We start from the raw sequence: 16070 nt of genomic DNA, 5'->3' as shown, positions 1-16070 counted from the left end.
TGCAACCACTCTGCAAATATATATATTTATGGATGTATATAATGTAATACTCAATCTTATACACTTTCAACTACATCTACTTCTGGAAAATAAACTTATTATTCTTCCAGATTTAAGATTCCAGATTACAGGAATATAGAGGAGAGAGTAACATATGGAATGACATCAGAGGATGCAATCACAAAAGCCAAAGAATGGAAAACTCTACAGGACAGTTAACCTAGTCTATTTAACAAATAAATGGCCAAAAAGATGAACAGCTAAATGATGTAAAGGATGTATTATTTAAAGGATGTATCATCCAAATAAACATGTATGGACCTTATTTGGACCCTGAATTAAATTATAAAAATAAGTAAGAATAAAGGGAAATTTGAATGTTCACTAAACTTAGTGATGTTAAAGAATTACTGTTAAATTTTTAAGATATAAAAATAGCATTTTGGGGACTTCCCTGGCAGTCTGGTGGTTGAGACTCTGCACTTCCAATGCAGGGGACTAGGGCTCCATCCTTTGTTGGGGAGAACTAGGATCCCACATGCCGTGCATTGTGGCCAAAAATAATAATAATAAAAATAAATGTTTAAAAAAATAAAATAAAGTAAAAAAAGCATTTTGGTCATTTTCTAAAGAGTCTGTTATTTAGACATAAATACTGAATTGAATATGAAATCATATGACCTTTCTTCTGGAATTTCCTTTCAAATAACTTAAGGTGGATGAAGAAAGTAGGTGGAGCTATGGATAAAATAAAGTCGGCCTTAAGATAATAATTGCAAAATCTGGGTGATGTGTATCCATCCTTAATAGACAAATAGGGGTCTATTATGTTGTTCTACTTTTCTATCTGTTCAGATTTTTATATACAGAAAAAACAAGTCAACTTTAACATATTTGTAATCATTAGGGAAATGGTAATCTTTCTATTAGGGCATAAGCAATAGATTGCTGTTAGATTTCTAAATTCTCAGCTGTTACAAAAGATCAGATTGGAATTATGGATGAAATAAATCTGGCCTTGACATAATAATTGCAAAATTGGGATGATGGGCACGTTCATTCTGATACACAAGCAACCCATATTGAACCTTTGTTTGAGACAGTCTAACTCCCAGCCTCAGTGAATTGAGAATAGTCTTGTTGTATTGATATAAATCAAAGATCAAAGGCAGGAGAATTTTTCCCTGGCTAAAGGAAGCCAAAAAGCATTCTTCATATTTTATATCTTTTCTAATAACCCAGGTATGATCTCACTGTTTGTAAAGCCCAGTCCTTCCCAACCTGCAGGCTTACTTTCCAGCACTGAGCCAAGCGCATTCCTCCCTGTACACTGGCTGCTGGAAACCTATCTTATACTTTTCATCTCAGCTCTACCCTCCACCTCTCACGCCCTCCTCAGCCTCTTCGACTTCAGGAACCATGACTTCCAGATCCACCGTGAGAAGCCAAAGCGGCAGCCGCCGTGTCTTCAGTGCCGGCTCAGCCAGAGTCCCTGGGGTCAACCGCTCTGGCTTCAGCAGCATGTCCGTGTGCCGCTCCAGGGGCAGTGGAGGCTTCACTGGAGTGGGTGGAGGAGCTAGCTTTGGCAGCCGCAGCCTCTATGGCATAGGGGGCTCCAAGAGGATCTCCCTCGGAGGGGGCAGCTGTGCCCTCGGTGGCGGATATGGCGGCAGAGCTGGAGGCGGCCTTGGCTTTGGAGGTGGAGCCGGGAGTGGATTTGGTTTCGGCAGTGGAGCTGGTGGTGGCTTTGGGCTCGGTGGTGGAGCTGGCTTTGGTGGTGGCTATGGCTCCCTCACCTGCCCCCCTGGAGGCATCCAAGAGGTCACCATCAACCAGCGTCTCCTGACTCCCCTCAACCTGAAAATCGACCCCACCATCCAGCGAATCAAGACTGAGGAGCGGGAGCAGATCAAGACCCTCAACAACAGGTTCGCCTCCTTCATCGACAAGGTGAGCCGGGAGCACCTGCCCTCCACTGGGATTTCAGAGTCCCCAGTCAAGAGACGCAACCAATGTCCTACCAGGGGGAGTCTCGGGAGAGAGAGAGGAGGGGACTCGGGCTAGCTCTCCACTGGGATGCAGGACAGGCTCCATATGGACCACAGGCAAAAGGTGATGGAAATCATTTACAGCTACTGATCCCTTAAATGTCTTCATTCCTGCCTGGGAAGAATTCTCCACTCTTGATAACCCTGAAGCAAAGGAAAGGAAAAGAGAGAATGAAGTGGATTAACACTTACCACTAATGGGTCTACAATGGGATACAAAGAAAAGGCCAGTCACTACCTTCTCTGAGGTTCTGGCCTACCTTTCCAGCAGGAAGAAAAAAAAAGAAAAACAAAGAGAAGAAAATAAAAGTGGAATTATTTTCCATCCAGGTGAGAAAAAGAAACATTTGAGATGTGCAAATATTTATAATTTGTTGGTTTTGTGTGTGTGTGTGTGTGTGTGTGGTACGCGGGCCTCTCACTGCTGTGGCTTCTCCCGTTGCAGAGCACAGGCTCCGGACGCGCAGGTTCAGCGGCCATGGCTCACGTGCCTAGCCACTCCGCGGCATATGGGATCTTCCCGGACCAGGGCACGAACCCGTGTCCCCTGCATCAGCAGGCGGACTCTCAACCACTGCGCCACCAGGGAAGCCCCTATAATTTGTTTTTTTAAAAAAAAGTTATTCTAGAAACAGAGTACGACCATCTATCAAGAGTGTTTTAGAAGAGATATATGCACTAAATGGGAGTTTAGATTAGAATCTAATCATTAGATAACATTTAACATCCCTTTTATTTTAGAAAATAAAAGCTTTGTATAATACATCAGGTAAAAACTATTTTAAATTACATTTTTGATTCTGCTTCTCAAGAGAAAGAGAGGAAGTGATGAAAAAATCACTGATAGGCACAATAACTTATAGGGCAGGAACAGCTCAAAAGTCTATGGGGACATTTCATCAATGAGATCTGCCGGTTGAGAAGGAAGAATATCAGGGGAGCATACCGCCCAATCTGAGCCTCTGTATATTCCCTTAGTAGCCCAGCACCATGGACACCACCCCAGCCTACTTGGAAACCTGGTAATACAGACACTTGTTCCTTTCTTTCTATGTCTAGCAAACGACTCTCTTGCCTTCCTGCAGATGTGGTTCCTGGAGCAGCAGAACAAGGGCCTGGATACCAAGTGGACCCTCCTTCAGCAGCAGGGATCCAAGCCCATGAGGCTGACCCTGATGCCTACGTTTGAGCAGTACATCAACAACCTCAGGGGGTGGAAGGAATCTCTCCTCTTCTTTAGTGGCTTCCCGGATTCATAACTCAGACACATGCAGGATCTGGTGGAGGACTTCAAGAACAAGTGAGTTACAGGAGAGAAGTGAGCTCAGTTTTCTGAAAACCACACTTCAAGTCTACCGAGTGACTAGGTCCATTTGAGGGCATCATTGCTTAGGAAAAATATCCAATGGAAATGAAAATTTCCATTGGCTTTCAAAATCCTTTGCTCACTGGCTCAAGCGTCTTTCAGCAGCCTCTCCGGAAATGAAGAAGAAATCAATAGGCCTGCAACCGCACCGAATGAACCTGTAACACTGAAGGTGAGCTTAGCGATATTAGGTGTCCCCATTCCTTTGTCGAAGGCTGGAAGAGCCCACACATGGGAGGAGAAGATATTGGGTGGGCTGGGAGTAGGGGTCGGCTGACTCTGAGTTGTTCCTCCTTTCCCAGGACGAGGATGCCGCATGAATGAGGTTGAACTGCACACCAAGATAAATACCCTTAACGATCAAATTGATCACTTATATTCTTACTTTGAGATGGAGAGAACCTTACCCTGTTTGTTCATTGGTTTGTTCATTTTTCTACTTAAGAGTCTGAGTGGATGGAATGTTTGGGAGTTGGATCTCATAGATGTATCACTGGAAGCAGAGGTACTAACAATCCATATCTGGTAGGAGTGCTCTCAGATGCAATCCTACAGCTCAGACATTTCTGCGGTCCTCTCCGTGGACAACAACCATAATCTGGACCTGGACAGCACCATTTCTGAGGTCAAAGGCCTATATGGGGAGATTGCTCAAATGAGGCAGGCTGAGGCCAAGTCCTTACACCAGACCAAGGTGAGCAGTTGCCAGCAGCGGGAGAGAAATCCTGTGCCCGCGCCCCAGGTGGTTACACTCAGCTGCACCAGCCTACCGCAGTTTTTTGAGTGGAGTTTGAAATACAAAGACCCTGGATGATTTCATAGGAGGTCTGTCATTGCTCAGTTCATGTAGACAATTAAAGAATTTACAATTGGGCCTATTGAATAAAAAGAAAAAAGAGTTTAATGACATTGCCCTACTGAGTTTTGCCTTCAACCTCTTCCTGATTGTGAAATCCCGTAGATATCACTAAGAACATCACTAGTTTATTGAAAAACTAGGTGCTCAATGATCATACAGAACTATTCAGTTGTGCAGCAGCAAATAATCTTGTGCCATCTACTATTTCTAGAGATGTTGCATCGTTTGGTGTGAGTTTATTAGATGGCTGGGAATTGAAAGCCATTTTTGGCATGTGAAAGCCCATAAACACTGTATCTACCCCAATGCACACTGCTTCTCTATTCTTCTGGACTACAGTGTAAAGAGCTGCAGGTCAAGGTACATAGACAAAGGGATGTCATGTATAACACCAAGCAGGAGACTGCTGAGCTCAACCACATGATCCAGAGACTGATCTGAGACAGACCATGGCCACATGCAGTCTACCATCTCTAGTGGCTATGGCAGTGTCAGTGGTATCAGCAGTAGCTTAGGCCTGGGCAGAGGCAATGGCTATTCCTACAGCAGTGGTCACAGCGTTGGAGGTGGCTTCAGTTCCGGCAGTGGCAGAGCCATAGTGGGTGGCCTCAGCTCCTCCAGGGACAGCAGTTCCACCGTCAAATAAACCACCACCTCCTCCTCCAGCAGGAAGAACTACAAGCACTGAAGTCCTCCTGTTGGTACTTGGTCCCACATTGTCTCAACCCCCCATCCAGCTGCATTGCCCTCTTCTTGGGTTGCTGCTTCTCTCCTGTCTCCAACTTCTCTTGGCCTATGAGTTAGAGCAGAAGTGGTAAGTCCTCATTTCCTCTGTCTATACTGGCTTCACCCAAGCCTCCATTACTCACTATCAGAAGGTCACCAATCAGTGTCATGAACATATGTAGACATCCTATTGATGTTCCCATCTTATTATCAGTGTCATCAGTCTACCATGATTCTAGGAAGAAAATGACCTATGTCCTCCTTGAAAACTGACAATCGAGATCATGAAAACAGAGCAGGGAATCTTCCCTTTAACTGTCCTGCCCATTCTAGCTAGACTCAGGAGTTCCCCACAGAACAAATAAGTTATCTTCCCATGCAGTGTCCCTAAATGGTATTGACACCACCCTCTCAGCAGCAGTTATATCCCTACAATGTTTTTCTCTGCTCTCTTTGCTTTCTTTTGTTGTGTTGAATAAAGCATATTTCTAATATAAAGATTCTGTGTTAGATTGTAGTGTCGATCGTGTACTGGTTCTGAAACTTACTCATCCCATTCAGTGATCCTCATCTTTGGAGAACTACCTCTCAGCCCCACTGACAACTTACCCTGCTTCATACCCAACTCTATCAGTCAACATCATGTGATACTCAGTTATTCTGTGGGTGGATTACTACCAACTACTATTCAGCCCTCTTCCACTCAGGGTTTTTTCTCAAAATGGAGTCTTTGAGAGAGTCTCTTCAGCAAGTAGTGTTGGGAAAGCCGGACAGCTGCATGTAAATCAATGAGGTTAGAACACGCCCTCTCACCATACATAAAAACAAACTAAAAATGGCTTAAAGACTTAAACATAAGACATGACACCATAAAACTCCTATAGGAGAACATAGGCAAAACATTCTCTGACATAAATCATACCAATGTTTTCTTAGGTCAGTCTCCCAAGGCAATAGGAATAAAAACAAAAATAAACAAATGGGACCAAATCAAACTTACAAGCTTCTGCACAGCAAAGGAAAACATAAACAAAATGCAAATACAACCTACAGAATGGGAGAAAACACTTGCAAACGATGCGACTGACAAGGGCTTAATTTCCAAAATATGCAAACAACTCAACAACAAAGAAGCACACAACCCAATCAAAAAATGGACAGAAGACCTAAAGAGACATTTCTCCAAAGGAGAAATACAAATGGCCAATAGGCACATAAAAAGATGCTCAACATGGCTAATTACTAGAGAAATGCAAATCAAAACTGCAGTGAGGTACCACCTCACTCTGGTCAGAAGAGCCATCATTAAAAAGTCTACAAATAACAAATGCTGGAGAGGGTGTGGAGAAAAGGGAACTCTCCTACATTGTTGGTTAGAATGTGAGTTGGTGCAGCCACTGTGGAAAACAGTATGTACACTCCTCAGAAAACTAAAAATAGAATTATCATATGATCCAGCAATCCCACTCTTGGGAATATAGCCAAACAAAACTATAATTCAAAAAGATATAGGGTGACTGTGGCCTCATAGAACGAGTTTGGGAGTGTTCCTCCCTCTGAAATTTTTTGGAAGAGTTTGAGAAGGATAGTTGTTAACTCTTCTCTAAATGTTTGATAGAATTTGCCTATAAAGCCATCTGGTCCTGGACTTTTGTTTGTTGGAAGATTTTTAATTACAGTTTCAATTTCATTACTTGTGATTGGTCTGTTTATATTTTCTAATTCTTCTTGGTTCAGTCTTGGAAAGTTGTACCTTTCCAAGAATTTGTCCGTTTCTTCCAGGTTGTCCGCTTTATTGGCATATAGTTGCTTGTAGTAGTCTCTTATGATCCTTTGTATTTCTGTGGTGTCAGTTGTAATTTCTCCTTCCAGGATACAAAATTAATGCACAGAAATGTCTTGCATTCCTATACACTAACAATGAAAGGTCAGAAAGAGAAATTAAGGAAACAGTCCCACTTACTATTGCAACAAAAAGAATAAAATACCTAGGAATAAACCTACCTAAGGAGGCAAAAGTCCTGTATGCAGAAAACTATAAAACACTGGTGAAAGAAATCTAAGATGACACAACAGATGGAGAGATATACCGTGCTCCTGGAGTGGAAGAATCAATATTGTGAAAATGACTATGCTACCCAAAGCAATCTACAGTTTCATGAAATCCCTATCAAATTACCAATGGCATTTTTCACAGAATTAGAACAAAAAATTTTACAATTTGTATGGAAACACAAAAGACCCCAAATAGCCAAAGCAACCTTGATAAAGAAAAATGGAACTGGAGGAATCAGGCTCCCCAGCTTCAAACTATACTACAAAGCTACAGTAATCAAGACAGTACTGGCACAAAAACAGAAGTATAGATCAATGGTACAGGATAGAAAACCCAGAGATAAATCTATGCACCTATGGTCACCTAATCTATGATAAAGGAGGCAAGAATATACAATGGAGAAAAGACAGCCTCTTCAATAAATGGTGCTGGGAAAACTGGACAACTACATGTAAAAGAATGAAATTAGAACAATTCCTAACACCATACACAAAAATGAACTCAAAATGGATTAAAGATCTAAATGTAAGACTGGACACTATAAGACTCTTAGAGGAAAATATAGGAAAAACACTCTTTGACATAAATCACAGCAAGATCTTTTATGACTCACCTCCTAGTGTAATGGAAATAAAAACAAAAATAAACAAATGGGACCTAATGAAACTTAAAAGCTTTTGCACAGCAAAGGAAACCATAAACAAGACGAAAAGACAACACTTAAAAGGGGAGAAAATGTTTACAAATGAAGAAACTGACAAAGGATTAATCTCCAAAATATACAAACAGTTCATGCAACTCAATACCAAAAAAACAAACAACCCAATCAAAACATGGGTGGAAGACCTAAATAGACATTTCTCCAAAGAAGACATACAGATGGCCAACAAACACATGAAAAGATGCTCAAGATCACTAATTATTAGAAAAGTGCAAATCAAAACTACAATGAGGTGTCACCTCACACAAGTCAGAATGGCCATCAACAAATAATCTACAAACAATAAATGTTGGAGAGGGTGTGGAGAAAAGGGAACCCTCCTGCACTGTTGGTGGGAATGTAAATTGATACAACCACCATGGAGAACAGTATGCAGGTTCCTTAAAAAACTAAAATAGAACTACCATATGACCCAGCAATCCCACTACTGAGCATATACCCAGAGAAAACCGTAATTCAAAAAGACACATGCACCCCAGTGTTCACTGCAGCACTATTTACAATAGCCAGGACATGGAAGCAACCTAAATGTCCATCAACAGAGGAATGGATAAAGAAGCTGTGGTACATATATATAATGGAATATTACTCAGCCATAGAAAGAAACGATATTAGGTCATTTGTAGAGATGTGGATGGACCTAGAGCCTGTCATACAGAGTGAGATAAGTCAGAAATAGAAAAACAAATATTGTATATTAATGCATATATGTAGAATCTAGAAAAATTGTATAGATGATCTTATTTGCAAAGCAGAAATAGAGACACAAATATAGAACAACCATATGGATACCAAGGGGAAAAGGGGGGAGTGGGATGAATTGGGAGATTGGGATTGACATATATACACTATTGATACTATGTATAAAATAGATAACTAATGAGAACCTACTATATAGCACAGACAACTCTACTCAATGCTCTATAGTGACCTATATGGGAAGGAAATCAAAAAAAGAGGGGACATATGTATGAGTATAGCTGATTCACTTTGCTGTACAGTAGACAGTAACACAACAGTGTAAAACAACTATACTCCAATAAAAATTAATTTAAAAAAAAAAGAAAGATGGTCCCGGTTAACAGATGACACTCAGATTAGCATGGAGGCGGTTATGGCTGGGAACATTCTCCTTTTGTGATAGGATATCCAAAAACCATTTTCAGTGTAAAATTCTATACAAGTTTTGACAAGCAAAACAGACATTAGAGGTTTATTCACATCTTCCCAGATATCAGTGTCAGGGTTATGATTTTGACTTTTAGACAGAAACAGATTTTTAGGCCAAGTTTACACAAGCTTTTTGTAGAATTTGGCTCATCAGGCTTTCCAACCAGATCCTACCTGTATGCAGAAGAATAAAAAGCAAGGAAAAATTCCATAAGAACCACAATTACCAATTCAATTATAATAATTGTTGCTTATTTGGAGCCACAGCAGAGACCCTCTGCCCTGGATCATAGATCAAGTTGCAATCTAGCCTTATGCCATGGTGGTCCACAGGTGTGCAAGGGTCTTGCAGCTGAGCTGGTCACTAGGCAGAAGTTTTGGATCTGGGGAAGACTTCTGAGAATTAGTGACCTCCCTACCCTACTATTACGCAGCTGTAGGGTTTGAGTCAAGGGAATGATGGAAGCAGAGGTTAGCAACTACCAAGCTGTACAAAATCCCAAAAGCTGGTGGGGAAACATCCCAATGAGCCGGGCACAGACTCTGGTTCCCCCTCCCCATGTGAAAAGCTCCATGACAGCAGGTTACTTACAGGCTTCTCTCATCACCCTGGGATGAAGGCCAGATATGTCCCCAGTCCTGTGGAGGCCAGCTACATGCCAGCAGCTTGACCTTCAGGGCAGGCATTACTATGCCAGTCAGCTATGAATCGGGCCACCAGAAAAAATAGAGGCTGCCTAGTAGAACTTGAATTTCACATAAACAACAAAAACATTTTAACATAAGCATGCCCCAAATATTGTATGGAACCCAGCTATATTAAAAAATTATTTGTTGTTATATCTGAATTTAAAATTGAACTGCACATCTTATATTTTTATTTGCTGAATATGACAACCCTACCTATGAACTACAGATATACTGAATGACAGACATTGAACTACAGACAAGGGCACTGGTGGTTGGGCTGCTGCTCCGTATTTCTATTGTAAAGCGGCAGACAATGGGCAAGGACCAAACCCCCGCATAAGTCAGCTCAAACAGCCTTGAGATCCCCTGGAGTTTCTCAGAGTTATGTGTCATCACTGGTGATTCCTAGTATCCCTGACTTCCATGTTTCTATCATTTCTCAGGCTTGATCCTGGGAGAAGGAGACAGCAGTACACCTGGCTGGCCATTTTAGACAGAACATAAGCCATGGATTCTAAAGGACATTGTGCTTATTTATTACGTATGTGATTTATTAAACGATGTTAACACGGAGAAAAGGGTGAAAGCAAATACATGCGTCAAAATATTAATAGTGATTGATTCTGAGGAGTGGGAATTTGGGTCAATGTTCTTTTCCCTTTTGTACTTTTTTGCTGCATAAAAGTATATCCTCCTTTTCCCCCATTGGAATACTACTTTTATTACATTGAATTCATACATTCTCTGTCCTGATCCAGTCATCTCTTTGTGCGATCACACCATTGTCATTACTAAAGCTTTCTATTCCATGATGTTTTCTGATACAGTGATTTCTACTCATTGCTTGTTTGTTCTCAATGTTTTCTTCTTATTCTTGTGCATTTTGTTTTGTGGTTGCTGTTGCTATTAGGTTCCCCTAGGGATCTTACAGTTTTTTGTTGTGAATTAGAACCTCTTCTGTCATATTTTCTAATCACTGGAAGGTAGTGCACGAGAGTTACTGATTCCTGTACCAACCACCTTGCTAAACTTTATCCCAGTTCTAGTGATGAAGTGACAAGAAAGAGGCAGAGCCAGGATGCAAGGACCGACCTGCCTCCTTTCGTAATCTTCGCTCTTCCCCAGTGCTAGGGCGGTGCGATCTTACCCTTGGACTCTGGCTCCATCAGTTCCCCCTCTGGCCATGGGGAGAGGTGCAGGTGTGGACCAGGAGGGGCCGACCTGGTCTCCTCCATCACTCCAGCCCTTCCTGGCTGTGCTTGCCCTCCGGTGGAGATGCCATTGTGCTAGGGTGCTAAGAGTAAACACAGGAGTGGGCTCCTCTCCTCAGTGGGACATCTGCTGCCTCATGACATCAGCTGGTGTCACATACCCCACACCGAGGGCAAACACCAAGGAGTGTTGCCCTTGAGCCTGAGAATGCCAGCCCACACTGGGAGGATGAGGAATGACTGCTTTTGCCCAAGTTGGTACAGCATCCCCTTCTCTCCTCCCCCAGCTCTGGACTCCATCCAAGCTTTATTTTGTCTTTCCTCCTCCTGAGAACCTTACCAGTCTCTGCAGCCTTATTTTCCCCACTCTGACCTCTCGTCTATTCCTTGTTGATGTAGGAGTGATGAGTGGAGTATGACTGTCTTTAGCCTGTATTACCCTCATCTAAAAACATGTTTTCCAAACCTCATTATTTGCTCATATATGCTCTATGTCACTCAGCCACCCAGCAAAGTCACTCAGCAATACAGTGTCAGGTTACCTGTGGCAGAGCCAGCGTCTAGACACTGCAGATAATTGAAAGGCAGGTAGGTGCATTATTAAGCTCATGTTGGATTCAACTGAATGATGTGCCTACCCTTGAAGAAAAATCCCTCTCACTTGACAGAGCCAGAACTACACCCATAATCATACACACACACACACACGCGCATAAAGGTACGTGAACAGTGGCGGGTCCAACATCAGAGAGGCTGAGTGACTGTCAATTCCTGCAAGTGAAGGGCAGCTTTTTAAATGTAGGGAAACCACATTTTAGAACTAAATCCATAAAATACCATGATACCTAAACAACCTTATCAGGGTACAGCGTATAGGTACTAATCTCACAGAGACATTAAATGCTCCAGAAAAACAAAACAAAACAAGCAAACAAAAAGAACTCCATTTATTGCAGAATCACACCCTCTCAATCATTCCAGAAAGAATCAGAAATCTCATGACTTCCTGGAGAGAGGATTTCCTTGTTTACCATTGGACAGTAGAAGCGCTTTGTTACTGAGTTGAACTCCTCTTGCTGAGTTTAAGTGTATTCTATTCCCTGGTGGCTACAACAAAGCCAAAGAAACAGATTGGCCTCCTTGCATCATGCCTTTCCCCTCCCCTCACACCTCCTATTTCCCAATACCTTCATCATTTTCACCTCTGGGCTCACTCCAGGCTGGCCAGCTCTTGCTTAATAAACCAGCGCTCGGGGCAAGTGGAAAGCACATTGAAGCATTCCTTTAAAAGGAATTAGTGTCTCTCATTGGCCTGATGGGAGCATATCCAGAATGTCCACCGGAGGAGAATCATCAGAGGGCACTGAGGCGTCTGGCTGTGGGATCATACACCATTTTAGCCCTTATCCCGGAAGTAAGGTGAGAGCAGTGCCCTGGCCGCTCAGTGTAACCTGCAGCACAGACATGGCGCTGGTCGTTTCGTGAAAACGATTTCATCCCATCAGATCCCAGAAATACACGTGGTTTTGCAGAGGGCTTTTCCTAGAAGCCCTCCAGGGAAGCTGCGTATCAGTCAATCACACTTTGAGTGCACGCAAGAAGAGCTGACCAGTGGGAAGGGTCCTCTGCTGAGTCCTTCTTCAAAGAGAAAAATTCTTTTGCGGTAACAACTCACAGATCTTAATTTTTCATCCCTCTGTCTCTAGGCGTTTGAATATTTACCCTCTTAAAGCAGAGCATGGAGAGCTACCTGCTCTCCAGTTACCTGGGGCCAATCGCTCCCAGCTTAATGGCTCTTGGTTTCCCAACACCATCATCGTTGTCACCATCCTCATCAACAGCGTATGCTCACAGGGTGCCCGCAGGTCAGCTGGGTGTCAGGCAGTCCAGAATGAGACAGGGACTCCGAGGCCAAGGCGGAATGCTCCGCAGGCCCGGCCCTCCAGGGGATGGTGGAGAACACAGTCCCCCACCCATAAACTCCTGTCCGTAGAAATACCCAGGTAAATAATATGTCACCAAAAGGTTTTAGACAGAAATGCAACGTTACAGACAAGGTACGTGTGCGTTCAGCAGATCAATGCAATCCCATCTCAAGGATCTGTGAATGGAATCACTCTGATTTATCAGTGAGAAATGTTAAACCAACCCAGCTCCCCCAGACTCTCCTGCCACGCTCAGGAGGTTGCGTCCTCTTGTGTGCACCCAAAATGTGGTCCTCGGAGCCAGCAGGGAGAGCAAGGCTCGTCTGCAGCCTTCAACGTCTATCCTGCATTCAGTCATGCCGCTCACTGTCTGAATTTCACCTTTTTAAATTCTGTTGTATGCCACTTTATATGACTTTTATTGTTTCATATAAGTACGTCAATTTTATCTTCCTCACAGCCCAGCAAGCCCCTTGGGGTGGGAATCGTGCAGAACCTCTTATCCAGCAGGGATCAGGGTGACATGGGCACAAGTCCTGTGCTAGGGGACAGGGGACAAGAGTCCTAACTCCAGATTTACTCTCAACTTCCTGTGGGACTCTAGGCCTCACTCTCCTCATCCATAAAATAGGGACCTCTGTAGCACGTACTTCATGAACTTTTCTGGAGCTGAGGTGAAAGCAGGGGCCTGGGGTCTACACCCCAGTGTCATGGCCTGACTTCCTAGACACGTGGCAGCTATGTCAGAGCTCCTCGTGCACACCCTATGCCTACTCCTATCCATACGGTGGCACTATCCTCATGGTCTGTTCCCTGGATGGGTTGGTAATGGGACCCCCTTCACTCTGGTATCCCAGTGCTGAGTACACTGTAAGTTCCACAGATATTTGTTGAATGAAAACATGAACAACTGCATCTTGTCTGAAGGCTCAGGTCAAAATAACTGGGGCTGAGAGGATGAGACTAGAAAGCAGGAAGGAAGAAAGCGTTTCCATGACATCCAAGCCCACGAGACACTGGGCAGTGCCCAGCCCAGCACAAGGGTGAGGCTGACACATCTGGCTGTTTCTTCCCAGCTGGTGACACACACACCCACCCTCAACTGCTACCCCCAAGCCCAGTAACGAGCCAATGGGATGGTGTAAAGAGCCTCCCTGGGTGCTCGGGTATCGTCCAGCCCACCCAGCCTGTGCCCACAGACCATGACGATGTTGCACGTTTACCTCGCCGGGATTCCTAGGTAGTGTGTTCCTCTGTTCACAGATGGCCCAGGAAGAGCCCAGGGGCATCCCATTGCTCCCCCACTTTCCTCTCCCAGCAGCATCCCCGTTTGGCAGCTCCTCCTCAGCACCAACCAGAGAGACTTGGTGAAGCGCCCCCTCCTGGGGACACGGGAGGACATTAAGATGGTCAGAGGCAGATGGCCAAGACACATCTGAATCCTTCCAGATGCTTTCTGGGGGGGGGACACTGTGACAGCCCTTGAGACGCTGGCATCATACCACCCCCTCCCTCCAGGAAGAGCCCCAGCTGTGCTTCCCAGGCAAAGGCGGCTTTTCTCACTGGCTCTATGACCTGAGGGACGTCCGGGGCAAAAGGCATCAGAAGGGATCGGGAGCTCTGGCTTGTCTACCAGATGATTGTGTGGACTTCAGTGGTTCCTATCCTTGGTTTCGTCCTCTCTGAGCCTCCCTCAGCTCTAAAGATTGACTCTGCTCCTTTGCTTCACCTCTCTATCCTGATGCACCCAGTCAACACTACACTCGTGTAGATTATCGTCTCGTGAATGTCCTTAGGACGTGGGTGTCCATGTGTCCATCCACGCTTTGTACATGCACGTCTGCTGGGTGTGTCTGAAGCTCTTGATCACGGAGGGAAGGGGCTGCTCCATCTCGCTTCTCTTAAGCACAAGCTTGAATGGAAAGAGCACCCCAATTTGCTGCTAAAATTGAGGAAAGGGCCTTGAGGGCCACCTGCCCACCTGCACCAGGCTCTGTACCTGCCCATTGAATCTGGACCTGAGTGAAAGCCCTGGTTATGTGGGCAATGGAGTGAAGCAGATCAGGTAAGTTCTGGCCGTGTGCAAGTACACATCCCAAGTCCTGAATCTCGGTGGTTTCTTGTGGTCAATTGGCACGTTTAGTCCCTTTGGAGAGGAATTGTTGCCACTGAATGCAGGAGCAAAGGGGCCATGTGGTGGAAGGTCTGACCCCTGTACAGGCAGGCTGGGTGGTACCTGTTAGAGATGCCAAGTGTTGAGGAAGTCGGCTGCCCCGGCAGGAACAGTCAGGGTTGAAAAGTGTTTCTGGTGGGATGTCTCAGGTACCACTGCAACAGAATTATCATCACTGTACTCAGTCCCCAGAAGCTGTGAGACTCAGGTTGTGACTGAACCTCCAGATGGCCCCACCCCCTTTCTCTTTCAATGTGAGCTCCGGGAGGGAAGGGGTTGTCTGCCTTGTTCACTGCTATATCTCCTGTACCTCCATCAGTGAACACCTGGCGTATAGCAAGTGCTAATAAATAGTTTTTAACTACAAGCAGAACTCCTTGAGACAGTAGGAGAGGGCTGTCTGGGATGCATCTAGCATATTGAGGGATTGGGGGTGGGTGGCTGAGGCCTGGGGACTCGGACACTGTACCCAGGGACCCTGGCTCTGAGCATCAGCCAGCATGCTCTAGAGGATGACCCAATCCCCTCTGCCCCCTCCAGCCTGCCCTACTCTGGCCCTGGCCTGGTTGGAAGCCAAAACTCCTTGGTGTGCCCCCAACCCCCATGGCCTTGGGAGGTGCGCCTCCATGTTTTCCTCCCCTCTTCCCATGACTTCAAGCCCTGGTTGCCACCTCGGGTCAGTCTCCTTGAAGTCCACCACAACCAAAAGCCTCAGTATCCCTCTAAGGATGGGAGAGACCAACCCAAGCAGAAGGTGCAGGAACGGGGAAGTGGAGGAGTTTGAAACTTCCAGCCTTGGGCACCAGAGCCCATACTACAGCTTTTGCATCCATGACTCCTCAAACCTCAAGAAAACTCCTCCCAGACAGACCCAACAGTACAGTGTTGGAGAAACTCAGGAGATCTGGAGAACAGAAAGGAATATGTTCCTAAAGCTCTTCTTTAAATTAGACAACCTATGTCCAGTGAGCTGCAGTCACAATTCTCTGTAGGGTGCTACGAGGCAGGGCAGGGGAAAGGGGACACACCCCAACCCTCCAGACCACCAGGAAACCAAGGCAGGAGGAACAATACGCCGATGTGCAAGCCACACACAGGCCTGCTCAGGGAACAGGTGTGAAGGGG

At 44.8% G+C, this 16070-nt stretch overlaps 1 protein-coding gene across 1 annotated transcript in view; it reads left to right on the top strand.

Annotated features, from left to right (window-relative positions):
* The first annotated feature begins 1368 nt into the window (after positions 1-1368).
* LOC132433702 (keratin, type II cytoskeletal 6A-like) overlaps positions 1369-16070 on the top strand; it is a 37337-nt gene continuing 22635 nt past the window's right edge. The window contains 1 exon segment of the mRNA XM_060024818.1: positions 1369-1950. Coding sequence (XP_059880801.1) covers positions 1420-1950 — 531 coding nt within the window. The 5' untranslated portion in view covers positions 1369-1419.

This window comes from Delphinus delphis, chromosome 11, assembly GCF_949987515.2.
Source record: "Delphinus delphis chromosome 11, mDelDel1.2, whole genome shotgun sequence".
NCBI lineage: Eukaryota > Metazoa > Chordata > Mammalia > Artiodactyla > Delphinidae > Delphinus > Delphinus delphis.
This window is presented reverse-complemented; position numbering and strand designations above follow the sequence as displayed.